Source organism: Hyla sarda, chromosome 1 (genome assembly GCF_029499605.1).
Source record: "Hyla sarda isolate aHylSar1 chromosome 1, aHylSar1.hap1, whole genome shotgun sequence".
NCBI lineage: Eukaryota > Metazoa > Chordata > Amphibia > Anura > Hylidae > Hyla > Hyla sarda.
In genome coordinates, this window is record NC_079189.1 from 510645605 (window position 1) to 510672431 (window position 26827).

The following is a 26827-nucleotide window of genomic DNA, read 5'->3' on the forward strand; positions in this document are numbered from 1 at the left end:
TTTTCGTTTTCATTTCCCCACAAAAATAGTGTTTTTTGGTTGCGCCATACATTTTATGATATAATGAGTGATGTCATTACAAAGGACAACTGGTCGCGCAAAAAACAAGCCCTCATACTAGTCTGTGGATGAAAATATAAAAGAGTTATGATTTTTAGAAGGCGAGGAGGAAAATATGAAAACGTAAAAATTAAATTGTCTGAGTCCTTAAGGCCAAAATGGGCTGAGTCCTTAAGGGGTTAAAAGTTAAGGAAATCCCTAGTTTCTGTGGATCATATGGGGTCAGAAATCACTATAGCCACCCTAACACCACCACTACTCTAACTTCTATGGCATATATACGGTTGGTATAAAAAATAGGAGGATGTTATAGGAATCATTTCACCATAATTTCCTTTAAAGCAGTTCACAACTATTTTAATTAATGTCTTACAAATAGGTCCATAAAAGAAATAAAACTTGTAAATGGGCTGTGATGCTCTAAATTTGGCAAAGGAATATAGGAAAGAAAAAGAACATCACTTCTAGACTTTTTATAAGCTCAGGAAATACTTTGGGTACATGTTTTAACAGCACGAATAGTTATTGAAGAATGCCATGGGGCAACACAAGTTCACTCTAATAGTTAGATCATTTAAAACTTCAACTTTCTACAAGTTACAAATGCATAGAAAATTGTGTTTGTACATAAGTATCCATAAGGAACTTAAAGGGGTTATCCACCATAAGGTGATTTTAGTACGTATTTGCCAGACAGTAATGGACATTCTTAGGAAGGATCTGCGCTTGTCTTGGGGCTAAATGGCTATGTTGTGAGATTACCATAACACTGTGGCTAGCTGTTTGTGAGCTTGTATTTCCTGTTTGATTTTTCTCTTTTTGACTACAAATCCCACAATTCCATTTTCCTCCCTCCCAAATATCAGCCAACCTACCCATTGAAACAAAAGACCTGTGGTTTTCAATCAGGGAGCCTACAGCTGTTGCAGATTGATCCCTCTTTCATCAAGCGATCCCTCCACCCATTGAAGCAGACAGGCTCCCTGTCATCAGCTGACTAGTGAGTCAGGTCTCGGCCGCATTGCAAGCTGGGAAAAATCCGAGACAACAGTCATTTTGTATGCTGATAAAAATAAATATTGGAGTGAAAATCACAGAAGAATTGTGAGAAAACCGTCACACACAGGTGCAGACACTATATTATGAACTACACTAACTTTACAGCCCCTGTAGCATAGTCAAATAAAAAAAAAAACCTGGAATACCCCTTTAATATAGTCAATAGGATAGTAAAAGGAGTTGGGAAGTGAATATTAAATCACATCTATCCTCACCTGTCCAGGATACTGTAGGACCCACATTGATCAAGAGAACAGGATGCAGAGTTCCCCAATTTAACAGAGCGGTGATCAAGACTGTGCACTGCCAAAACCAAGTGCAGAACTTTGTTATCTTCTTCAGTCCCATACAGATGAATGTAGCGGCTAAGCAATTGCTCGATCCCTGCTCTTGTGGCAATTGCCACCCCAATGGGGGTCCTCACCGGTCACAAATCTGTATTTGTTACCGTATCTGCATATGCACTTCTTGTGTATGGAATTCACCTCAGAATTCTAGCAATTGCCTCACTATATAGAACTAATTATGCATAAATATATATGTAATATATACAAAATCAACAGAATGCAGTACAGAGCTTAGCTGAAACGACTCCAGACCATCACAACAAACAAGGCATTTGGAAAGTCTTAACACCCTTTTACTTTTTTTTCCCACATTTTGTGGCCTTGTGCGAAAATAAAATCCTCCCATCAATCCGCACTCACCACACTACAATCTGAATTTGAAAACAGAATTTGCCAGTAGAGCTCAGATACAGGATTGTAGAAGCATTCTAAAAAATTCTGCTCCACTAAGAGTTAAGAGCCTGGCCTCCTAACCAACTTAGAAAATGGCATCTAATGACAGTCCCCATTCAACCTGACAGAGCTTGAAAGGATCTATAGAAAAGAATGGCTGAGAATTCCTAAATCCAGGAGTGCAAACCTTGTGGCCTCATATCCAAGAATACTGGAGGCTGTAATCTTAGCTAAAGGTGCTTCAACTAAACACTGAGTAAAGGGTCTGAATACTTATGTCCATGTAATATTTTTATTTATTTTCTTCTAATAAATTATTTTTTCTAATAAATCAAAGATTTGTAACATTCCTTTTCACTTTATCATTAGGGGGTATTGAGTTCAGAACAATGGGGGGGGGAAACTTTTTTTTTTTCTATTTTAGAACAAGGTCACAAGAAAACAACATGGAGAAAAAAGTCAAAAGGGTGTGAAGACTTTCTGAATGCATTGTAAACCTCTGCTTTCTTCTGAGAGACAGAAAAGTATTTTACCCCTCCCTCAGTGTACAATGTGTGTAGTCAACTACTTTTACAAGTAAAAACAGGAACTCCTCCTGCTGTTTTAATATGGTCAAAAGATATATACAAATTTCAAGATTTTTTTCTCCTTTGATCAGACTCAAACATTACATCGGAAAATAAGATCTCAGAGCAAGCAAAACATTACAGAGTTCCTTTTTCATAGTGGCAGGAAACCTCAGACAGTATACATTTACCTCTGAGAAATCTAATAGTCTGACCAATCCAGGCAAAATCATTAAACAATAATTCTAAATATGGGGACACTGGGAGTGAAGTTTTAAAGTGGTGTTTCCCAACCAGCAGCTTGTAAGCCACATGTGCCCCCCTTTATCTGGCTTCTCAGCTGTTGTACACTAGTGGTGCCAAGAAGATCACAGCATTACTTAAATGGGCACTGTCAGAATCAAAAACGTTTTATATGTTGTACATCTTGACAAAACATTAACCTTTCTAATATACTTAGTAAGAAAATGTTATTTCCTTTTTATAGAAATCATGGCTTATAAAATCATGGCTTTGTCCAAGCTGAAGCACAGGCATGGACAAAGTCCAGTAAGTGAGGGTGGGCTAGCCAGGGGTGTGGAAATAAAATAGATTTTGTGGAAATAAAATAAATTAAATAGACACTTGTCCAAGGGACTAAAACGGAGCACCGTCTACTTGTTCCTCATGACAATCCACTTGTCCAGGTACATAAAATAATAAAATAGTCTGTAAATTAGGTATTTATTAATAGAAACTTAATAGGCAGACCAGTATGTCACCCCATTAGGTGGATAGGGCCCCTGATAAGCAAGTCTGCCCCATTAAGTAGGAAGCCCCCCCCCCCCCCCTTCAGGAAGGTATGTCCCTTTATCAGGCAGGTCCGTCCCCTCATCAGGTAGGTAGGGCTCCCCTAGTAAGTAAATAATTCCCCAGATAGATATCCCCCCCCCCCCCCAGTTGGTAGGAAGGGTAGGCAGACAGAGCACCAGATAGATATGTCCCCCATTAGGTAGCGCTCCCCCATATGTAGACATGTCCACTGAAAGATATGACCTCCATCAAGTAGGGCTCCCACGTAGGTAGACAGCCCCCAGATAGATATGACACCCATCACTGATTGGAGTCATATCTATTTGGGGGCCTGTCTACCTACTGGGGAGCCCTACCTGATGATTAGGTAGGGCTTCCCAGTAGGTAGAAAGGAACCTAAATAGATATGACCCCCAGCAGGTAGGGCTCCAATTTAAACAATTATACCACCTAAGTCAGTGTTCTTCAACCAGGGTGCCTCCCGCTGTTGCAAATCTACAACTTCCAGCATGCCCGGACAGCCGAACGCAAGAGGCCCCATGGTTGGGATGCACTGCCCTAAGTACAGAGGTTAGAACCTAGTGGTAGGCAGTGGCCAGCAGTGACCATGCAGTAAATGGCCAGCATCTCCCTGTTCCCTGCAGGGACTTCCTAGTGGAGGTGCGTGCGGTGAATGACGTCATCGCAAGCGCTGCGCAGGACGCCAGCATCCCGGCGTACTGCACGGCACGTGCGATGACGTCACTCACCATGAACTGCATGTCCCGGGCGTCGGGCGATCCAATTCCCACATCCCTGGCTAGCACTCCTCTGGACTCTCTCTCCTGGCTGACAGCACTCCTCTGTGCACTCTCCTGTCTGCCTGTCTGATACTGCTCCTCTGTGCTCTCTCCTGTCTGATACTGCTCCTCTGTGCTCTCTCCTCTCTGACGGCACCCCTCTGTGCTCTCTCCTCTCTGACGGCACCCCTCTGTGCTCTCTCCTCTCTGACGGCACCCCTCTGTGCTCTCTCCTCTCTGACGGCACCCCTCTGTGCTCTCTCCTCTCTGACGGCACCCCTCTGTGCTCTCTCCTCTCTGACGGCACCCCTCTGTGCTCTCTCCTCTCTGACGGCACCCCTCTGTGCTCTCTCCTCTCTGACGGCACCCCTCTGTGCTCTCTCCTCTCTGACGGCACCCCTCTGTGCTCTCTCCTCTCTGACGGCACCCCTCTGTGCTCTCTCCTCTCTGACGGCACCCCTCTGTGCTCTCTCCTCTCTGACGGCACCCCTCTGTGCTCTCTCCTCTCTGACGGCACCCCTCTGTGCTCTCTCCTCTCTGACGGCACCCCTCTGTGCTCTCTCCTCTCTGACGGCACCCCTCTGTGCTCTCTCCTCTCTGACGGCACCCCTCTGTGCTCTCTCCTCTCTGACGGCACCCCTCTGTGCTCTCTCCTCTCTGACGGCACCCCTCTGTGCTCTCTCCTCTCTGACGGCACCCCTCTGTGCTCTCTCCTCTCTGACGGCACCCCTCTGTGCTCTCTCCTCTCTGACGGCACCCCTCTGTGCTCGCTCCTCTCTGACGGCACCCCTCTGTGCTCGCTCCTCTCTGACGGCACCCCTCTGTGCTCGCTCCTCTCTGACGGCACCCCTCTGTGCTCTCTCCTCTCTGACGGCACCCCTCTGTGCTCTCTCCTCTCTGACGGCACTCCTCTGTGCTCTCTCCTCTCTGACGGCACTCCTCTGTGCTCTCTCCTCTCTGACGGCACTCCTCTGTGCTCTCTCCTCTCTGATAGCAGCACAGAGGAGTGCTAGCCCACACTCACTTGCTAGACTGTGTCCATGCCTGTGCTTCAGCTTGGACAAAGCCATGATTTTACAAGCTATGATTTCTATAAAAAGTAAATACAATTCTTATGAAGTATACTAGGAAGGTTAATGTTTTGCCAAGATGTACAACACATAAAAAGTTTTTATATCTGGCAGTGCCCATTTAAACGTGATACCGAAGTCGAAACCACTGGCAGTAGGGCTGCCCGACTTGGGGAAAATGTCATTACCTGTGAAACGTTAACCTGGCAACCATCCACCATAGTGGACACAATATAAAGCTTATAGTAGGCAGAAAAATTATAAAGTAATTATGATCTGCTCTAGCAGTATTCTAACCAATGACTCAGGGGGAGATAGGGCAGGTGAGCTACAGGTTCCCATGCTGGGCACTACACTACCCCTGTGCCTATGCAGTGTGATCACTCTAAAAATGCTTCTCTCACTCAAGAACATACCACTGACTTCCTAGAACAGCCTCAAACTATCGTCTCTGACAATTACTATTGATATTGATATAATTCTTTAGAATATAATAATCCTGTATTCCACCAGGTGGGCATATATTTATTAGAGGTAATATTCTATCCTATAGATTTATTCAGAACCTATACTATGTCCCTCAAATATTTACAAGGCTTACTGTGTCAAGGTAGTTTTAATGTGGGTAGTTTTAATCAGATGGGCTAGCCTTCGCTCCATACACTCATCGATGATTCCACTTCACTGGTTGTCCTTGCCTGGACCACTTTTGGAAGGATCCCTCATTACAACCACCAATGATATACCCTGAAACACTGCAACTTTTTAGAGAATTAATATTTGGTAGGATTTCTAACATAAAAAAAAAAATAGATAGGCATTGCATTAAGAAAGTAGCATAATAAATTCTGACTTTATTTATACTCTGTAAACACAAGTAATGTACAGTGTATGTGTTTGCCAAAGTAATTCTAGGACAAGTACATAATAACACAGGAATACCCAAGTGTCAAACAGGAGCTATCGATCTTGAATTTTCCATGAACTAGACATAACAGTGAATGTGTCTTAAGCGTCAGCATAACAATGACAATGCGGCTTAACTCAATAGAAACAATGTTATTAAAAGCCACTAAAATATTATATACAGGACAGAACAAATCCAGTATTCCTGATCTGCATTAGGCTTTGTTCACATCTGCGTTAAAACTCAGTTTGCTCCATCTTGAAGCAGGAGAATAAATAGAAAACCAGAACCGGAGGATGCGCTGCATTACAAAACCCAATGGATCCCATTGGGCTAGATTTATCAAAGCCTGTGTAGAGGAAAAATGGTGCAGTTGCCCACAGCAAATCAGATTGCTTCTTTTATTTTTAAAGAGGCCTGTGCAAAATTAAAGAATCAATCTGTAAGGTGCTATGGGCAACTGCACCACTCTACACAGGATATGATCAATCTCCGCCATTGACTTTAATTATGCCTGATGGACCCCATTCCGGCTGGTGTCCATCCTTTAACTGTGTTTTATCTGAACAAAAAAATTGTGCTAACTCCATATTTTTGTGTCTGGTTATTTGAACAGAATCTGTGACAGAGTCCCTGAACGAAGCCTCCCATGTACATGTGAGCTATTACAAGGCCTGACCCTGCACGACTCAACCCTTTGGGTTGGTAGGGCCAGACAACAGATTGCTGGATCATTTATGCGGCCCTTTGCTCTGATCAGCTGTTGGCCACACATACCAATCCCCAGTCAGACTAGTGGACAACGATTTTTTGACAGGTCAAAGCAGATTAATCAGCTGACCAACATGTGTTTGCTCATATGTCAGCTGACCGATTGCCCTACTACACACAGTGTTCAGATGATAATCATCACATGTAATAGAGCCCTTAGACTTTGGGAATTTTTCACAATGAATGCTCCTGGCCTTTATTACAATACAAATGCCAAGGAAGTGTCATTTTGGCTTCCGACCTACTCATACTGCATTATTCCATAGAGCTGTATACAATATATAAAATGGCTGTGTATGTTTAATTGCACCTGTAGTAAAAGTTAAAAGGTATACATTTGAGGAGTCCCCTACAAATAGGCGAAAACATCCTGCTGATGGTTTGTAATAATAACTGGCGAAATTATGACGCCATATATTCTCCATGACACATACAAAAGAAAGGTAGGTCATACACAAAGGTGCATGCAACCGTAATACAAGCTGTTTACAAGTCTATGGGACAAAGCTGTCCTACAGGGCTCTCATACACAACCATACAGCAGCACGAGACTCATGTTATTAAAACTGTCCTTGTTGCCCATAGCAACTAGCCACAATATTTCATTATTTTTTATAGATCAGTTTAAGACATAAAATTAAAATCTCTTTTCCGTTATCTATAAAAGAAAATGTCTGCACCCTCTTAGGGCCTAACAAAAACACTGAGCAAGCAAGAAGCCTGAAGAAGGCAAATATTCCTTACACTACAGCTCTTCAAGACAGTGGAGACAACAGTCTTACAGAAAGTGAAAACGTCTTGGGCTTTACATGCTCAGGAAACAAATGCAATTTCCCATAGAAATAACCTCCTTACTGAGCTGTTTACAAGCCAATTGTGTAGTAACAAAGATCACAGCCTTAGGCCACGTTCACACAGCAGAGCTTTAGTCGGTATCTTGTATCAGCATTACTAAGTCAAAAGCAGGAGTCAGACAACAAAAAGAAAAAAAACTGTAATGGAAAGATTTGCATTTCTTCTGTGCTTCGCACCAACTCTTGGTTTTGGATTACACATACAGATGTAAAATACTGACCTAAATACAGGCACGTAAAAATGGCCTAAAGAAGACAACACAATTATTGCCCAGTGTAATAAAAGCCCCAGCCATCAGCCGATAAACACTGGTTTGTCACATAAGCACAGTTCCACTGTGTGGTCCTAAAGATCATTGGTGACGGCCGCACATCCTGGGTAAACAGAAGATGTTTGACTGACAACGATCCAGAGATCGTATGTGCGGCCAGGGCCACACAATCATTGAACCTTGTGAAAAGCTCCTTAAAGGGGTTCTCCGGTGCTTACACATCTTATCCCCTATCCTAAGGATAGGGGATAAGATGCCTGATCGCGGGAGTCCCGCAGCTGGGGACGGCCGTGATCATGCACGTGACACCCCGTTTATAGTCAGTCCCCGGAGCGTGTTCGCTCCGGTACTGATTACGGTCGACCGCAGGGCCGACAGCGTGTGACGTCACGCCTCCGCCCCCGTGTGATGTCACGCTCCGCCCCTCAATGCAAGCCTACGGGAGGGGGCATGATAGCTATCACGCCCGGGGACTGACTACAAACGGGGTGCCGCGTGCATGATCACGGGCGTCCCCAGCTGCGGGACTCCCGCGGTAAGGCATCTTATCTCCTATCCTTTGGATAGGGGATAAGATGTGTAAGCACCGGAGTACCCCTTTAAATAAGGGCTTAACAAATGTGTTATGAGCAGTCAAAAAAAAGTTAGGAGGCAGGATACCGCACTTCACACAGAGTGTCACTGTCATTAGTGTCCCATCATCTCTCCCTCTATCAGTCATTAGTGCCCTCCTATCTCTCAGTGTCACAGTCATTAGTGTCCCATCAGCTCCTGCCCCCCCCCTTCTCTATCACATTTATTACTTTCATCTCCCCCTTGTCTCAATTACTGTCCCCTCCTCTCCCCCTGCGTGTCAGCTATTACTGTCCCCTCATCTCCCCCCCCCCCGTGTGTCAGTTATTACTGTCCCCTCATCTTCCACCTGTTTGTCACAGTCATAACTTTCCCCTCAACTTCCTCCTGTGTGTCAGTAATATCTGTGACACAAGGGGTAAATAACAGACACACAGGATTTATAAATAATAACCCTCATCTCCCCCTATGTGTTCATACTTTCGGCAGAATACCAAGTGAAATGCGTTGTTGGATTAAGGGCTGCTCCCAAAATCTTCTGGAGTTCGGAAATTCCGTTGTGTGCATAGGGGGAGATTAATCAAAACCTGTGCAGAGGAAAAGTTGCCCAAAGCAACCAATCAGATCACTTCTTTCATTTTGCAGAGGCCTTTTTAAAAATAAAATAAGCAATCTGATTGGTTGCTATAGGCAACTGGTCAACTTTTCCTCAGCACAGGTTTTGATGAATCTCTCCCAAAATATATGGAAAATATTCTAAACACAGAAAGTATTCTAAACACAGAGGGGGAGATTTATCAAAACCTTTCCAGAAAAGTTTCCATGTTGCCCATAGCAACCAATCAGATCACTTCTTTCATTTTTAACAAGACCTCAGTAAAATGAAAGAAGTGAGGTGATTTGTTGCTATGGTCAACTTTTCTGGACAGGTTTTGATACATCTCACACAGAATCTTCTTTCAGGTTAATAGGGGAGGTTAATTAAAACCTGTGCAGAGGAAAAGTTGACCAGGAGCCCATAGCAACCAATCAGCTCGCTTCTTTCATTTTTCAGAGGCCTTGTTAAAAATGAAAGAAGCGATCTGATTGGTTGCTTTGGGCAACTGGTCAACTTTTTCTCTCCACAGGTCTTGATAACTCTGCCCCATTGTTCTTGGGATCCTATGGCACACTTATGACTCAACCAGGTCTTAAACTTAAAGGAGTACTCTGGTGCAGAGTATTCCTGCTCCGTCCTGCCCGGGCTGCAAAAAAAAAAAAAAAAAAAGAAAATGAACCATCTTTCACCTTCCTGGGTTCCCGCGGAGCGCCAATACAGCTGATCGGTCCTCCGGTCCACCCTCTTCATACTTCCGGGCGTCACATGGCGATCAGCCTATCGACGGCTGCCGCGATGTTCTGCCTCGGCCGGCGATAGGCTGAGCGCTATGTGACGCTTCGTTACACCCGGAAGTATGAAGAAGATGGACCGGAGGACCGATTAGCTGTAGTGGCGCTCCGCGGGAACCCAGGAAGGTGAGAGATGGTTTATTTTCATTTTTTTGCAGCCCGGGCAGGATGGAGCAGGAATACTCTTCACCAGAGTACTCCTTTAACTTACTTTTTGTGGGGCCCCTGAAATAAGTCTATGACAACCTGGTTATGAGTTCTCTAAGGCTATGTTCACATCTGCATTATTTTTCCCCATATATTTGCTCTGTCATTAGAGCAAAACACAAAAAAACAAACAAGCAGGCAAGCTGGTGGATCCACTGCATGTTAATAAAAAAAAATTAAAAAACACCAGAAGAGAAAAAACAGAGCTAATTTCTACCAAAAAACAGCACCACACCTGTTCTCAGGTTGTGTGTAGTATTACCACTCATCTCCAGTCACTTCAATGAAACCGAGCTGTAATACCAAACACAACCTGAGGACATGTGAGGGGCAGTTTTTTCTTTTTTTTCTTTTTAAGAAATCAGCTCTGGTTTTCTAATCCTTGGGTACGTTTACATGTTAATAAACCCACAGTGAGTTATCCGCTGCAAGTTTTGTTACCTTTCACTTCAATGAGTCCGCAGTAAACCCCAATAGCGCCAGATTTGCCAATCACTGGCGGACCCATTGAAGTGAAAGGTAGTGAAACTCGCAGCGGAGTTATCAATGTGTGAACATACCCTTAAAAGGGTTACTCCAGTGGGAATTTTTTTTTTTTTTTTTTTTTTTTAAATCAACTGGTGCCAGAAAGTTAAATAGATTTGTAAATTACTTCTATAAAAAAAAATCTTAATCCTTCCAGTACTTATTAGCTGCTGAATACTACAGAAGAAATTCTTTTCTTTTTGGAACACAGAGCTCTCTGCTGACATCACGAGCACAGTGCTCTCTGCTGACATCTCTGTCCATTTTAAGAACTGTCCAGAGTAGGAGAAAATCCCCATAGCAAACATATGCTGCTCTGGACAGTTCCTGAAATGGACAGATATGTCAGCAGAGAGCACTGTGGTCATGATGTCAGCAGAGAGCACTGTGTTCCAAAAAGAAAATAATTTCCTCTGTAGTATTCAGCAGCTACTGGACTGGAAGGATTAAGATTTTTTTAATAGAAGTAATTTACAAAATCTGTTTAAAGGGGTACTCCTTCCCTAGACATCTTATCCCCTATCCAAAGGATAGGGGATAAGATGTCAGAGCGCCGGGATCCCGCTGCTGGGGACCCCCGGGATCGTCGCCCCGGCCCCATTGCCTCCCCCATCCCCGTTTTTATAATTACCTGTTCCCGGGGTCCACGCTACTTCTGGCTCCTGCTGCGTCCTGCTGTGCGCAATGACGAGTGACGTGACGCAACACGACGTCACCGTCAGTGCGCACAGTGACAGCTCAGGAGGACGCCACCGGAGCCAGATGTAGAGTGGACCCCTGGAACAGGTAATTATAAAATTGGGGATGGGGGAGGCAATGGGGCCGGGGCGGTGCGATGGGGCGGTAGGGGGGCGCGGTGCGGCGGCGGTGGCAGTGATAGGACTCAGGAGGACTCCCGGAAAGGCAGGGGGGGGGGGGAGAGAAGCGGGTGGCGGCGGTGGTCTATGGCACCGCAAAAGCCACTGCAGTTCATTGATTTAAAGGGCCCGCTTTAAATCAATGATCTGCAGCGGTGTCGCGGGGGGATAAATAGCCGATAACTTATACCAGAATATCGGTATAAGTTATCGGCCCTAACCTCCACAGATTATCGGTATCGGTCGATCCCTACTTTATATATAACATAAAGGTAATAAAGGCTGCTGTTGGTATAGTACATTAGTGTTGTGTGTCGTAGACTTCCTGTTCTGCCTAAGGGTGCGTTCACACTGAGCAAATCCAGAGGAATTCACGCCGAAAAATTTACGTGCAGACATTTTTTTTCTTTTCGCACAGAATTCACGCGGAAATGGGGGAGAAAGAAGTGAAAGGTTTTTCAGCACTCTCCGCGCAAATTCCGTGCGAAAACGATGTCGGGCTAAATTTATTTTTTACCATTGACTTCTATTGATTTCTGCTAGCGGATTCTGCTTGAAGAATGAACATGTTCTCTTTCTTAATGAAAAAACGGAATTCAGCGTCAGAACAGGACAGCGGAAAAAACATTATAGTCAATGGGCAGAGGAGATGTGAATTCATTCAGAATTCAAGAGGAATTACCCTAACTATGGGCAGCGCTACCTGGGTGCCTCCAGCTGTTGCAAAACTACAACTCCCAGCATGCCCGGACAGCCGGAGGCTGTCCGGGCATGCTGGGAGTTGTAGTTTTGCAATAGCTGGCAGCATCCTGGTTTGGAAACACTGCAGTAAACAGTATACAAGTAGCTCTCCCTGTGTTTATATTATTTGTGATTTGTTTTGCAGATATTTATAACAATATGTATAATACTAATACTAACAGTTTACAGTCCTTGCCTTGCAGCGGACAGCACCAAACACTGCAGCCCCATTGTGCCCCAGTAAATAAGTGGGCATAAGGTCCCTGCACACACTAAAAGGCTCTTCCTTGGGGGCATCTGCCCACATGTAGACTGCTCTTTGTGACCTTCAGCTGCTCCATAGTTTAGACTGCAGATGGCAGAGGAGGCAGCAGCAGGTCTCCCAGCAAAGTAACAAAACAAGGAGCCCAGCACAGGGCAGGGCATGCATTATACCCACAGCTACTTTCTGCTGGGTATTTGCATACACCCAACATGATGACTGCAGCAGCACATTATGGGGGCCCTCCAGGGTTTTATGGTGGGGTCCCCCCCCCAATGATCTATTGCATGCAGCCATGATTATCTACACAGGGATGTTTGTCAACAATCGTCACCTCTGGGTAGGGACATGATGACATAAGCCTGTGCCTCCATGTGACAGCAGGGACTACTTACCGCTGGATGCAGTGTCCATGGTAAAGCAGAGCTTGTTGTGTCACTTCTGATCCTGGCTGTTGTGTTCTCCCTGAAGCAGCAGAGCAGTGGACAGAGTGCAGCAGCTACAGAGGAGCCATCATGTGCTGTGCAGGCTGCCCTGGTGTCAGTGCTGGGACAGGGGAGGAGGAGGAGGGGGCTGAGCTGCACACTTCCTCTTCCCTCCCTGGCAGGCAGGCAGGCAGGCAATCATGTCTCCCCTCCCATACACATACTGACAAGCCTCATACACCACTCCCCCAGGCTGCACACACACATGGCAGCCTGCACTGAACTGGATGGAAGCTTTAGGTAAGGCTGCAGTGGGTATCCTGCACATTGTAGTGTGGGCATGTAGTTGGCATCATCCATGGGAGCTGTCTGCAGGCTGTACTGATGGGCAGTATACACAGGGATGACTATGCATGAAGCTTGGCTTAGGCTAGGTCCATGCTGGGGGGGAGGGGGGAATTTATTAAATTTATTATTCTAGTTGTTTGGCGCAGGCACTTTTTGCCCAAATGTCTTGCGACTTTCTCAACTACTACCAAAAGAGAAAAATGGAGCCACTCTCAATAGTGCAATAATATACAGTGGTCCCTCAAGTTACAATATTAATTGGTTCCAGGAAGACCATTGTATGTTGAAACCATTGTATGTTGAGACCATAACTATGGAAACCTGGTAATTGGTTCTGAAGCCACCAAAATGGCATCCAAAAATAGGAAAAAGGGAGGAATAAAGAAAAATAAGTAGATAACTAATACAGATTAAGCAAATCCTTACATATAAAAGTAAGAGAGATCTTCTGGGAGCTGTAAATCACTGTCTATTTCAGTGTTTTACAACCAGGGTGCCTCCAGCTGTTGCAAAACTACAACTCCCAGCATGCCCGGACAGCCGTTGGCTGTCCGGGCATGCTGGGAGTTGTAGTTTTGCAACAGCTGGAGGCACCCTGGTTGGGAAACAATGGTTCTTCAGGGTCCTGTACAGTACACACAGTGTCCCAAATGGAGCCACCCTTACTTGGTGTCCAAAGGAGCAGCTAACCCTGGCACAGGTAAGGAGTAGTACAGAACTTGTAGTTCCTCCCTGTACAGTAAGGGGCGCTACCAGACAGCCAGTCAGTGCTTGTACTTCAGTAATGGAGGTGATTTATCAGTAAAATGTCCATTCTGATTAGTCAGTTCCTCCAGTTGTGACAGTTATCACAGATCTGGACTGTCTGTAGCATTGTATGTTGAGTCTGGTTTTAAGTTACAATGGTTCAGAAAAAAACATTACATGTTGAAACTATTGTATGTTGAGGCCATTGTAAGTTCAGGGATCACTGTATATATTATATTTATTTCAATCACTTAAAAAAAAAAAAACTTCACATAAACAAGGAGGAATACATACATCACATAAAAAAAGACAGCTACACCGGAAGCCACGCTGCCACAATAACCGCACTAAATATGATAATTCATGCAATAAGAGTAGAAGTACAGAAGGAGTAAAAATATGGACTAATGCCTCACTGGATCATGGTCCTCTCTAGAGATGAGCGAACTTACAGTAAATTTGATTCGTCACAAACTTCTCGGCTCGGCAGTTGATGACTTTTCCTGCGTAAATTAGTTCAGCTTTCAGGTGCTCCGGTGGGCTGGAAAAGGTGGATACAGTCCTAGGAGACTCTTTCCTAGGACTGTATCCACCTTTTCCAGCCCACTGGAGCACCTGAAGGCTGAACTAATTTACGCAGGATAAGTCATCAACTGCCGAGCCGAGAAGTTCGTGACAAATTGAATTTACTGTAAGTTCGCTCATCTCTAGTCCTCTCCTATAGTAACTTGGCAAGTGCCCAACTACATGTATAATGCTATCTGCATGCTCTGCATTACAGGTTCAAAAGTAAAATACACAGTAGAATAGTACATTGCTATGTACATGAGTCAAGGTAGAATACCGACCAGAGGAAAAAGTGCAAGTACAAAATAAAGTGACTAGTGACAGCAGCAGTGTCCGGGATAGCGTCACCCCAACACGCGTTTTGGCACGTTCAGGCTTCGTCCAGGAGAAATTGCTGTAGTTTAGAACACTTCCAGTTTTGACTTTTTGTAGTGGTTAGCCATTTACTAAGTGTGATTTTTGATCATGGGTGCGTTACGTTGGCGCAAAGCGGTCCACCTGGGTGCATAGCCACGCATAGTCAGACCACACTTGGGGGAAAAGGGACGTGCCACAGGTAAAAAAATAAAATAAAAAAAATGCCTTTACTCAGGTAAGTTGCAATCGCTGATAGTGAAGGTTTTATTTTGAATACTGAGCATAATTTTGATAACACAATGGCACCAAACCACCACCCAAAAAATATGGAAAAAATCATGAAAAATAACTACACTAGTTTTTAATAGCATATAAAAAGCAACCCGGCACTGCAGGTGACTAGCACTGCCCCTAGGAGTGTATGCCCCAATAGATCCCGACAGCTCACCAGCCAGGTGGTGCTCACCGCTAAAGCAATAGTCCAATCCGGCAAATACAGTAGAGAAAAAGAACTGTTGGGCACTTACCATAGGCATTAAAACTTCTTTATTCGTATTTCATTGTAAAATACGGTGCATACAGATAGAACCGGACGGACAAGAAGCAGGGATGACTTTGCTCCTTGCCCATCCGTTCCTATCTGTATGCACCGTATTTTATAACGGACTAAGAATAAAGAAGAAGTTTTAACGCCTATGGTTAGTGCCCCGCAGTTCTTTTTCTCTACTGTATTTGTTAGCAACACTTGTTTTTGTAAACATCCCCTACCCCCCCCCCCCCCTCCCTTGCTTTCCTGCCCCCGTTAATCGTATCCTTTGGCCTTATGCCGAAAACAGTATGCCGACATATTCTGTTAAGGGAAGCAGCGGACCCCATTCACAACTATTGACGGACTGGATCATCTAGTGACTCCTTTCAGGTTATGTGCGCTATTTCAAAAGCGCAACATCCCCCCCCCCCCATTTTTGAGTCCAGTTAGAATAACGGATGCATCCCAAATGGAGTCACTAGGTGAAGTGAATGGGGTCCGCTGCTCCCGTTAACACTAGAGATGAGCGAATTTATAGTAAATTCGATTCGTCACGAACTTCTCGGCTCAGCAGTTGATGACTTATCCTGCATAAATGAGTTCAGCTTTCAGGTTCTCCAGTGGGCTGGAAAAGGTGGATACAGTCCTAGGAGACTCTTTCCTAGGACTTTATCCACCTTTTCCAGTCCACCGGAGCACCTGAAAGCTGAACTAATTTATGCAGGATAAGTCATCAACTGCCGAGCCGAGAAGTTCGTGACGAATCGAATTTACTGTAAATTCGCTCATCTCTAGTTAACACTATATATCCTGTTTTTGACAGGATGCTGAAGGATTTCATTAATGGGGGAAGGAACGCAGGGGAGGATTTATTAAAACCTGTGCAGAGGAAAAGGTGACCAGTTGTTCATAGCAACCAATCAGATTCACTATTATAGAAGTGAGCTGCAAAACCACACCCAACCTGAGAAGTGCGGTGCAGTTTGTTTTTCTAAGGTTATGTTCACACAGTGAAATATTTGTGGAAGGTCCACCCGGAAAATACAGGCAGATATTTGGTGTAAATAGTCTCTGTAGACTGCAAAGTATTTCAGAGCAGGTTCCACCGGAAGACTTGATATGGCCTGAATCAGGATTTCCACAACAGATGTGGTGCAGCAGAATCCAATTAAAAGTAAGGGAAATCTGCTGAAACGGAGCAGAATGTTTCTGCTGAATTACGCTCGGAAATTCCGTTGTATGAACTGGATAATCCCTTTATGTATTTCATTGTAGTGCAAACTGTTTGGTGAATTTGGTGCCACTGCTTAGGGCTTGTTCACATGTATACCATAGCAGTTTTCAAGTGATGCCTTTAAAAGTCACCAATAAGTATCTCTCTGTGCATCCACAGGCTTTGATTAAGGCTAAGTTTCTACTTGTTTTTTTGGGTGGAAAAAAACGCCTGAAAAAACCCCAGTGCAATGCCCTGCGTCTGGTGTTTTTTCATTTGTGTGGAAATTGCATTTTTGGCACCTTTTGGCGTTTTTTTTTTTTTTTTTTTTTGATACCCCAAATTTGTTGGGTACCAAAAAAAAAAAATAAATAAATAAATAAAAAGGATGCAGTAGTGATGGCAAAAAAATTTACGAAATCTAAATTTTTTATAACAAAATTTTAATTAATGTTTTTTAAAGTGTGTGTTTCACTTTTTTTTTCTCTATTTTTTAAATTTTTTATGTAGTACTACTACTCCCAGCATGGAACAGACTGTTCCATGATGGGAGTAGTAATACCTGTAGTAATAGACATATGGCCCCGGTTCTCAGTCCTGACACCCGATGCGATCGTTCATTATATAGCAGAGATGCGGCTCTATACAGCGTTCACATCTCTGCACTATACTCTGGCCAGTGATGTGAATAGAACATTACTCATTCATATTTCCCACCCAGAGTGGTGATCGGCCGGATGGTTGCAGCCAATCACAGCTCTGAGGGAAATATCAATGAGTGAGTGGCCGGAGTACAGAGCAGAGATGCGAGCGCTGTATACAGTCGCTCCGTCTCTGCTATAGACAGGACGATCGCAGTGGATGTCAGTAGTGACATCTACTGTGATGTGTCCTTAACTGCAGGCACTACTCCTCCCAACATGGAGCACACTCTGCTCCATGCTGGGAGCTGTAGTATCTGCATTAATAGATTGCAGCGAGTGTAACTTCTGACACTCGCTGCTATATGTCTATTAATGCAGGTACTACATCTCCCAGCATTGAGCAGAGTGTGCTCCATGTTGGGAGTAGTAGTACCTGCAGTTAAAGGGGTACTCCGGTGAAAACCTTTTTTCTTTTAAATCAACTGCTGGCAGAAAGTTAAACATATTTGTAAATTACTTCTATTAAAAAATCTTAATCCTTCCAGTACTTATTAGCTGCTGAATGCTACAGAGGAAACTCCTTTCTTTTTGGAACACTGATGACATCACGAGCACAGTGCTCTCTGCTGACATCTCTGTCCATTTTAGCAACCGTGCATAGCAGATTTATGCTAAGGGCAACATGGTGGCTCAGTGGTTAGCACTGCTGCCTTGCAGTGCTGGGGACTTGGGTTCAAATCCCACTAAGAACAACAATAAATAAAGCGTTATTATTATTATTATTATAATAATAACGTCAGCAGAGAGAACTATGCTCGTGATGTCATCAGAGAGCATTCCAAAAAGAAAATAATTTCCTCTGTAGTATTCAGCAGCTAATAAGTACAGGAAGGATTAAGATTTTTTAATAGAAGTAATTTACAAATATGTTTAACTTTCTGCCACCAGTTGATTTAAAAGAAAAAAGGTTTTCACCGGAGTACCCCTTTAAGGAAAGATCACAGCGGGTATCACTCCTGACACCCACGGTGATCCTCCTTTATAATGTATTGATGCCGCGGCAGCTCTCCTATGGTCCCCTGCCCTGCCGTATATATACACATATTCCTAATTCCCACAGAGAGCTGTGATTGGCTGGAACCCTCTGGCCAATCACAGCTCTCTGCGGGAAATATGAATAGGTGTATATATACGGCAGTGCAGGGGACCATAGAAGAGCGGCCGCAGAATCTATACATTATACAGGAGGATCGCAATGGGCAATCTCTTAGTACAAGAACTACTACTTCTATCATGTAACAGTGTGTTCTATGCTGGGAGTAGTAGTACTACCTTAATAAAAAGTAAAAAATAAAGAAAAAAAAGGGAAAAACACACACTACATTTTTATTATTGTCGGCTACATTTTTAGGTCCCCGCTCGCCCACATATATTGATCCCTGTTTAAAAATTTATAAAAATTTTGTAATAAAAAAACATTTCGTTAGATACAATTTTTTCCTTCACTACTGTATCTTTTTTATAAAAAATTTTTTATGGTACTCTCCGAAATTTTATTAAAAAAGGTATCTCCATCACTTTTTGGGATCGCTAAAGTACAAAAAATGAATAAAAACCACCTGAAAAAACGCCAAAGTTAAAACCCACATATCGTTTTTCTTGGCATTTTTTCACTCCCATAGACTTCTATGGGAGTAAAACTCCACGATTTTAACAAAAAAAACCCCAGTGAATCAACATGTTGCGATTACCAACGGTCTGAAAAACACCCAAAAAGTGAAAAAACGCCAAAAGGATAAAAAAAAGCCAAAGTGAAAAACGCCAAGTGGAATAAGAATTTAGCGATTTCTCATTGATTTACAGCTAACATCTGGCGGCAGCATTTTTTGGCTGAAAAAACGCCATGCGGCAGAATTGGCATTTTTCTTTGCGTTTTCCCCCCCAAAAAAAACAAGTGGAATTCCAGCCTAAAGGAGATCTGTAGTGCAATATAACTTCGGATAGGGGATAAGTTATAGATCGTGGGGGGTCCGTGGGCTGGGGTCCCCCGGGATCTCCTGGACAGGGCCGCGGCAGTCTGCAGGAAGTGAAGTTCCGTACCCAGCAGAATGCCGTGGCAGCTGACACGCCCCATCCATGTACCTCATAGAGATACATGGAGGGGGCATGTCTGCCGCGGCTTTCTGCTGGGGACGAAACTTCACTTCCTGCAGACTGCCGCGGCCCCGTCCAGGAGATCCCGGGGGGGCCCCCGCGATCTATAATTTATCCCCTATCTTTTGGATAAGGAATAGATTATTTTGCGCTGGAATACTCCTTTAAGCAAACATAATCCCTTTTTTTTCTATGTTTTGGCCCCTCTACAATTGGCAACGATTTTCTGGCGGTATAGAAAAGTCCGGCACACCTGCTTTTCTGCACCCATTGCATGTAGTGACGTATGTTATTGTATTGGGTTACATGTGTATATGTGGGAAAAAAATTAGTACAATAGTTTTTTTTAGCTTATTTTACAACATCCCTACATAAAAGAAAAAACATGTTAGAAAGTACGCAATCGTGGCCGGACGTATACCAATATGTTTAAAGGGTACCTCTCATCAAATAAACTTTTGATATATTTTAGATTAATGAATGTTGAATAACTTTCCAATAGCATGTTAATGAAAAATATGCTTCTTTCTATTGTATTTTTCCCGATCAGTCCTGTCAGCAAGCATTTCTGACTCATGCTGGAGTCCTAAACACTCAGAGCTGCCAGCCTGCTTTGTTCACAGCCAAACAGGGTGTGAACAAAGCAGTCTGGCAGCTCTGAGTATTCTCCTTTGTGAACAAAGCAGATTGGCAGCTCGTAGTGTTTAGGACTCCAGCATGAGTCTGAAATGCTTGCTGCTAGGACTAGTAGGGAGACCCCTAGTGGTCATTTCTTCAAAGTGGAAAATAAAATAGAAAGAAGCATATTTTTTAATAACATGCAATTGTAAAGTTATTCTGCATACATTAATCTATAATATAACAAAAGTTTTTTTGATGAGAGGTACCCTTTAACTTATATATAAAAAGATATATAAAAAAATTGTGTAAAAGCAAATTGGGTACATTATCGCACATACATTTGTGGTGTGTGTGGCACTGATGTTGCACTATATTGAAGATGGCCTCAGTCACTGCCACATTTTCTTGAGACGGCGCCTATTTTTTATATAAATAGGACTGGGTTCACATAATGTTTTTGCATCCTGTTAAAATGTCCTGTTTGCTTTTGTAGTTCATCTTTAAAAATAAATCTTTTTAACAGAAGCAACAGGAAGCTTTTTAAAGCATTGCTGTTATTTAACCGCTTAAGGACCGAGTGTTTTTCAGTTTTTGCACTTCAGTTTTTTCTCCTTACCTTTTAAAAATCATAACCCTTTCAATTTTGCACCTAAAAATCCATGATTGCTTATTTTTTGCGCCACCAATTCTACTTTGTAATTACATCAGTCATTTTTCCCAAAAATCTATGGCAAAATTGGAAAAAAAAATCATTGTGCGACAAAATTGAAGTAAAAACACCATTTAGTAATTTTTTGGGGCTTCCTTTTCTATGCATTACATTTTTCGGTAAAAATGACACCTTCTCTTTATTCTATATGTCCATACAATTAACCCCATAACGACGCAGGACGTATATTTACGTCCTGCGCCGGCTCCCGCGATATGAAGCGGGATCGCGCCGCGATCCCGCATCATATCGCGTCGGTCCCGGCGCTCATCAACGGCCGGGACCCGCGGCTAATACCACACATCGCCGATCACGCCGATGTGCGGTATTAACCCTTTAGAAGCGGCGGTCAAAGCTGACCGCCGCTTCTAAAGTGAAAGTGAAAGTGACCCGGCTGCTCAGTCGGGCTGTTCGGGACCGCCGCGGTGAAATCGCGGAGTCCCGAACAGCTGACAGGACACCGGGAGGGCCCTTACCTGCCTCCTCGGTGTCCGATCGGCGAATGACTGCTCTGTGCCTGTGATCTGTGTAAAAGATCAGTGTGTGCAGTGTTATAGGTCCCTATGGGACCTATAACACTGCAAAATTTTTTTTTTTTTAAAGTGTTAATAAAGGTCATTTAACCCCTTCCCTAATAAAAGTTTGAATCACCCCCCTTTTCCCATAAAAAAAATAAGTGTAAAAAAAAACAAAAAAACATATGTGGTATCGCCACGTGCGTAAATGTCCAAACTATAAAAATATATCATTAATTAAACCGCACAGTCAATGGCGTACGCGCAAAAAAATTCCAAAGTCCAAAAAAGCGTATTTTGGTCACTTTTTATACCATTAAAAAATTTATTAAAAGTGATCAAAAAGTCCGATCAAAACAAAAATCATACCGATAAAAACTTCAGATCAGGGCGCAAAAAGTGAGTCCTCATACCGCCCTGTACGTGGAAAAATAAAAAAGTTATAGGGGTCAGAAGATGACATTTTTAAACGTATAAATTTTCCTGCATGTAGTTATGATTTTTTCCAGAAGTGCGACAAAATCAAACCTATATAAGTAGGGTATCATTTTAACCGTATGGACCTACAGAATAATAAGATGTAATTTTTACCGAAATATGCACTGCGTAGAAACGGAAGCCCCCAAAAGTTACAAAATGGAGTTTTTTCTTCGATTTTGTCGCACAATTAATTTTTTTTCAGTTTTGCCGTGCATTTTTTGGTAAAATGACTAATGTCACTGTAAAGTAGAATTCGTGACACAAAAAATAAGCCATAATATGGATTTTTAGGTGGAAAATTGAAAGGGTTATGATTTTTAAAAGGTAAGGAGGAAAAAACGAAAGTGCAAAAACCCTGAGTCCTTAAGGGGTTAAAATGATACCCTACTTACAGGGGTGTGGAAAAAAAAAACTTGTCCAAGGGACTAAAGCGGAACACAATCTACTTGTCCCTCTACTTGTCCCTAGATAAAATAATTTCAAACGAAATAGTACGTAAATAAGGTCTTTATTAGTTTCTGCACTTTGGTGTTTTCTTCCTCGTCCTATAATAGCCATAACTCTTATTTTTCCTACTGACCCATATGACGCTTATTTTTTGCGGGCCAAGTATACTTTGTAATGACACCTTTCATTTTTCCTTAACTTATGCTCTGAAACAAAAAAAAAATTATTTAATAGGTGAAATTGAAAAAAATGTAATTTTTTTTTTACGTTAACTTCATTTACTGTACGGGATATAAAATTTTATTTTTTAATAGTTCGGTCAATTATGCACACGCCAATACCAAATATGTTTATTGTTATTACTGAAATCAGCCGGGGGGCGGCGAGTATGGAGTGGGGTCGAGTCAGGAGCTGGCTCCATACACCGAGTGGCGGTGTGAGGTGCAGACTTGCGGTCGGTCCGGCCCTGCTTGCCCGATACAGGGCTAAATCAATGAAAAATTCACCTGCCCGGAACCCGGAACTACATGTCCTGAGTGTCAGGCGGTAGGATTTCCACATCCCTGTACTTATTTAGGTTTTATTTTCAAATTGTCATCTTCTGACCCCTATAACTTTTTTATTTTTCCGCGTACAGGGCGGTATGAGGGCTAATTTTTATTTGCGCCGAGATCTGAAGTTTTTACTGGTACCATTTTGATTGCTTTTTATACATTTTTTTTATGGTATAAAAAGTGACCAAAAAATACGCTATTTTGGACTTTGGAATTTTTTTGCGCGTACGCCATTGACTGTGCGGTTTAACTAATGATAAATTTTTATCATTCAGACAGTTCCGCACTTGGCGATATCACACGTTTGTTTTTATTCTTATTTACACATTTTTATTTATTTTTTAAATGGGAAAAGGGGGGGGGGTGATTTGGAGTTTTATTAGGGGAGGGGGTTAAATGATCTATATTAGCTTTTTTTTAATTTTTTTTTATGCATTGTTATAACCCCCTCTAGGGGCTATAACACTGCACACACTGATCTCTTACACTAATCATTGTTATCCCATAGGTCCTGCCATAAAGCATATCACTAAATACTAATTAATACATTTTTCTTTAAAACACGTATGGCCTCCTGGAGTGCCACCGCACATGCGCAGGGCATATTCTGGGCCCTACTTCATTTTACATCACTAAAATGAGTGGTTGTCATTTAGTTCAATAGAACTCATTAATATAAAAATATGGTCAATTTTATGAGCTGCTTTTTAAAAGGTAAGACCGAAATACAGTACTGTGTGGGAACATGGCCGTAGCTAGCCATACATTACATGCCAGGGGATTATGAACCAGGGCATGTGGAAAATGGTTGGCATGGCAAGATAACCTCATCAACCAAAACCTGTGATCTAAAGATAATATATACACAGATATACCATGTATAGGTTTGCACTGCCAGTAGAGAAATATACTGTTAGTCTAACCTCTGAAAATTCAATATTCTCCTAATAAGCTCATACATCCAGTTATGTGCAGTTTCCTGTATTCTCGTTTATCTTTGATTCAACTAAATGATTTCCTGCCCTGATCTGACATTGCTGTGGGAGTATGACCTCACATTTTTATATTGCATTTTGTAGAAATTTACAGCAGAAGCTTTCCGAGGATGACAACTGGAGTTGAGCGAACTTACAGTAAATTGGCTCGTATCGAACCTCATGGCTCGGCCCTTGATTACTTTAGTCTGCGTAAATTAGTTTGGCTTTCCAAGGGCTCTTGTTGCCTGGAAAAGTCCAGGATGACGGTCTTAGGTCTCCTAGGACTTTATCCACCTTTTCCAGGCAACTGGAGCCCTTGGAACGCTTAACTAATATTTGCAGACTAAAAGTAATCAAGGGCCGAGCTGCAAGGTTCACTACGAGCCAATTACAAGGTTCACTACGAGCCAATTACTGTAAGTTCGCTAAACTCAAATGACAACTGGTATGTTGTAGTCTTTGTTAAAATATACAAGTAAAGGGAAAAATATCAGTCATTGTAAGGTATTTACAACAACTTCCCTCCATTTCCAATTAGACCTGTACACCAGGCAGCACAACTCCCCCATGTAGGACATGCAAGGTGCCTGCCTTAGTGGCTAGCCTCAGCACCACACTGATGTAGATCCAAAAGAAGTATGAAAATGGCACACTGGAAGTACGAGTGGAGAGATATTGCATAGGTCCTTCTTTAATTGCCTACATTGAACTATTCTTATCTCCATAAGGAATTTTATACTTACCCAAAATTTGCATTCAAACATCATATGTACAGCTACAGTACTTTTGTGATATGACCAATACAATCATTTTGTTGCCGTTGAAAACTCCCTTCCATTTGAAAGCCCATGTGATTCCTAACATGTTTTTAAATCGCTTGATTTACCCAAAATTACACCTTACCCCCATAAAATAGCTCCAACATATTGACCACTAAGTGCCTCCTTGGCCACTAGGAGGAATGGAGAGAGAGACTGTGTACCTGTATCTGTAAATGTCTACAGGATCTGGACACAATGGGGGATATTTATCAAAGTTGTCTATGTCCCGTATCAATATAGACCAAACTACAGAGGGTTAGTCTGGTCTATTGTGCACCTAATTTATCAAATGGCGCACGGCTCTTGATAAATTCTGTGCACAGACTGCATGATCTATGCTTTAGTCTATATTTAAACCTGCTCCAACATGGTCTGACATTTCGGCGTACTTTCAGCCTATGCGACTTGTCGCTGAAAAGTCGCTTTTGATAAATTCAGCACCAATGCATTTTTCAATGCATTTCAGTCTAAAATAGACTAGCATGCATCATGTTCTAAAAATCCTCTAGAGCAAAAGTCGCAGAAAAGTCGCACAGATTTAGACTGCGACTTTCTGTGTGACAAATTTAGACAAGAAAAACCAGTCTAAATCTTTTGATAAATCTCCCCCAATGTCTGCACTGTGTCCATGCAAGGTAAATCAATGTATCCCTCTCATATCAACAGCAACAGTGCTTAGTGAAACCCTTTTCTGTTTATATCCTTTACACTGATAGCACCTTGCACAGTGCAAGCCTGTTCAGTGCACTTTCACCTGCACTGTGGCATAGCAGTGATGAGTTTGTAATGTGCTATGCTGCTCAAGAGAAGTAAGGGAGGAAGTAACTGTTTATGCACTTAGCAAAATGTCCAGCCCTGGTTCCCCCCTAAAATGAATAGAGTGACAAATAGCTGAGCACCATGGAGGGGGCTCTCAGGCATAATATCTACAGTGAGATGACTAAAATCACCTTTTTATTACTTTTAAGGGTTAGTCTAGTCTAATAAAACCATGCAGGTTTTCAAAAACATTTTTTAAACAACACTAAATGCTGCAGAAAGTTTGTAGCATTTGTAGTCTTATTGAATAGACAAAACCCCATAGTATCATAGACAAAAAGAATCATAATCAAAATCATATTAGCGCATCTTGGTGCTAGATCGTGCTCCATTGCCAAACTTCAGTGTACTAATTTTTATTTTCAAATAATTTTACTAGGATTTTAAAGTACAAAGATGTTGTCTAATGGAAAAACAAGTGGATACAGGACAAAAAGGATCATGAACAAGAGAATACAAACATAAGACATTGGCCCAGATTTATCAAACTGTGAGAGAAAAATAGAGAGATTTTCCCACAGGAACCAATCACAGCTCAGCTAACAAGCTCTGGTAAAGTGAAAGCTGAGCTGTGATTGGTCGCTGTGGGAAAATCTCTTTTTCTCTCACACAGTTTGATAAATTTGGGCCCTTATACATGGGATACAGGAGTTCTGAGCCAGTTACTCTGAGAAGAAGGGCCAGATCATTTCCGGGTTAATCACTTCCGCTACCATAAGAATAATGTGGGTGGAGAAATAGACCTCTCATTATTGCCCAGTATACAGCAGTAACCAAATGATCAAGTCCTTTAAGATGAACAAACTCTGAGAGATTCCAGGAGAGTAACTAGACAGGGACATACAAGAGGGGAGGATAGTGGGGTGGAGAACCCTTCATGTATAAGAAATAAAAATGTAAGTAAGAGAAGGAGATGAAAAGGAATCACCTAAGTATGTTCTCTACGGCTGACATGTGGCATTAAAAGGTTTTTAAGATACTGTGAGGATAGTCAACTTGTCATTGGCCATTATACAATTCAACTTGGATCTGAGTAAATGTAAAGGAATTGATTGAGCTTTCCAGCTCGTGGTGATGGTGATCTTGGCAGCCAGGAAGATAGATAACCTTACAATTTCCCCTAGACATCTCTGGTATTGGGGAATTTCGTCCGTTTACAAAGGTTAAAGAGGTTATCCACCATAAGGTGATTTTTGTACGTACCTGCCAGATAGTAATGGACATGCTTAGAAAGGATCCGTGCTTGTCTTGGAGCTAAATGGCTATGTTGTGAGATTACCATAACGCTATGTTTTTGTGAACTGGCGATTTCCTGTTGGAGTTTCTTCCCTTAAATGGACACTGTCAGATACAAAAACTTTGATATGTTGGCAAAACATTAATCCCTCTAATATACTTCATAAGAAAATGTTATTTCCTTTTTATAGAAATCATGGCTTTGTCCAAGCTGAAGCACAGAGTCCAGTAAGGGAGGAT

The 26827-nt window shown here is 42.5% G+C and overlaps 2 protein-coding genes across 6 annotated transcripts in view; one reads left to right on the forward strand and one right to left on the reverse strand.

Moving 5' to 3' along the window:
* The window catches only part of LNPEP (leucyl and cystinyl aminopeptidase), a 125748-nt gene extending 112763 nt beyond the window's left edge, over positions 1-12985 (reverse strand). Inside the window, exon 1 of one of the 3 annotated variants that reach the window (XM_056537562.1) lies at positions 12820-12985. In XM_056537562.1, coding sequence (XP_056393537.1) covers positions 12820-12838 — 19 coding nt within the window. In that variant the 5' untranslated portion in view covers positions 12839-12985. Of the gene's footprint in view, positions 1-8923; positions 8945-9730; positions 9750-12819 lie in introns of those variants that run through there. The other 2 variants (XM_056537561.1, XM_056537563.1) reach the window with 2 other exon arrangements.
* ERAP1 (endoplasmic reticulum aminopeptidase 1) overlaps positions 1-26827 on the forward strand; it is a 145886-nt gene that overhangs the window by 57060 nt on the left and 61999 nt on the right. The window contains exon 1 of one of the 3 annotated variants that reach the window (XM_056537565.1): positions 13026-13149. The exons of 1 other annotated variant lie outside the window; for it this stretch is intronic. The gene's annotated coding sequence lies outside the window, so the exon portion shown is untranslated. Of the gene's footprint in view, positions 1-13025; positions 13150-25981; positions 26248-26827 lie in introns of those variants that run through there. One more of the 3 variants, XM_056537566.1, reaches the window with a different exon arrangement.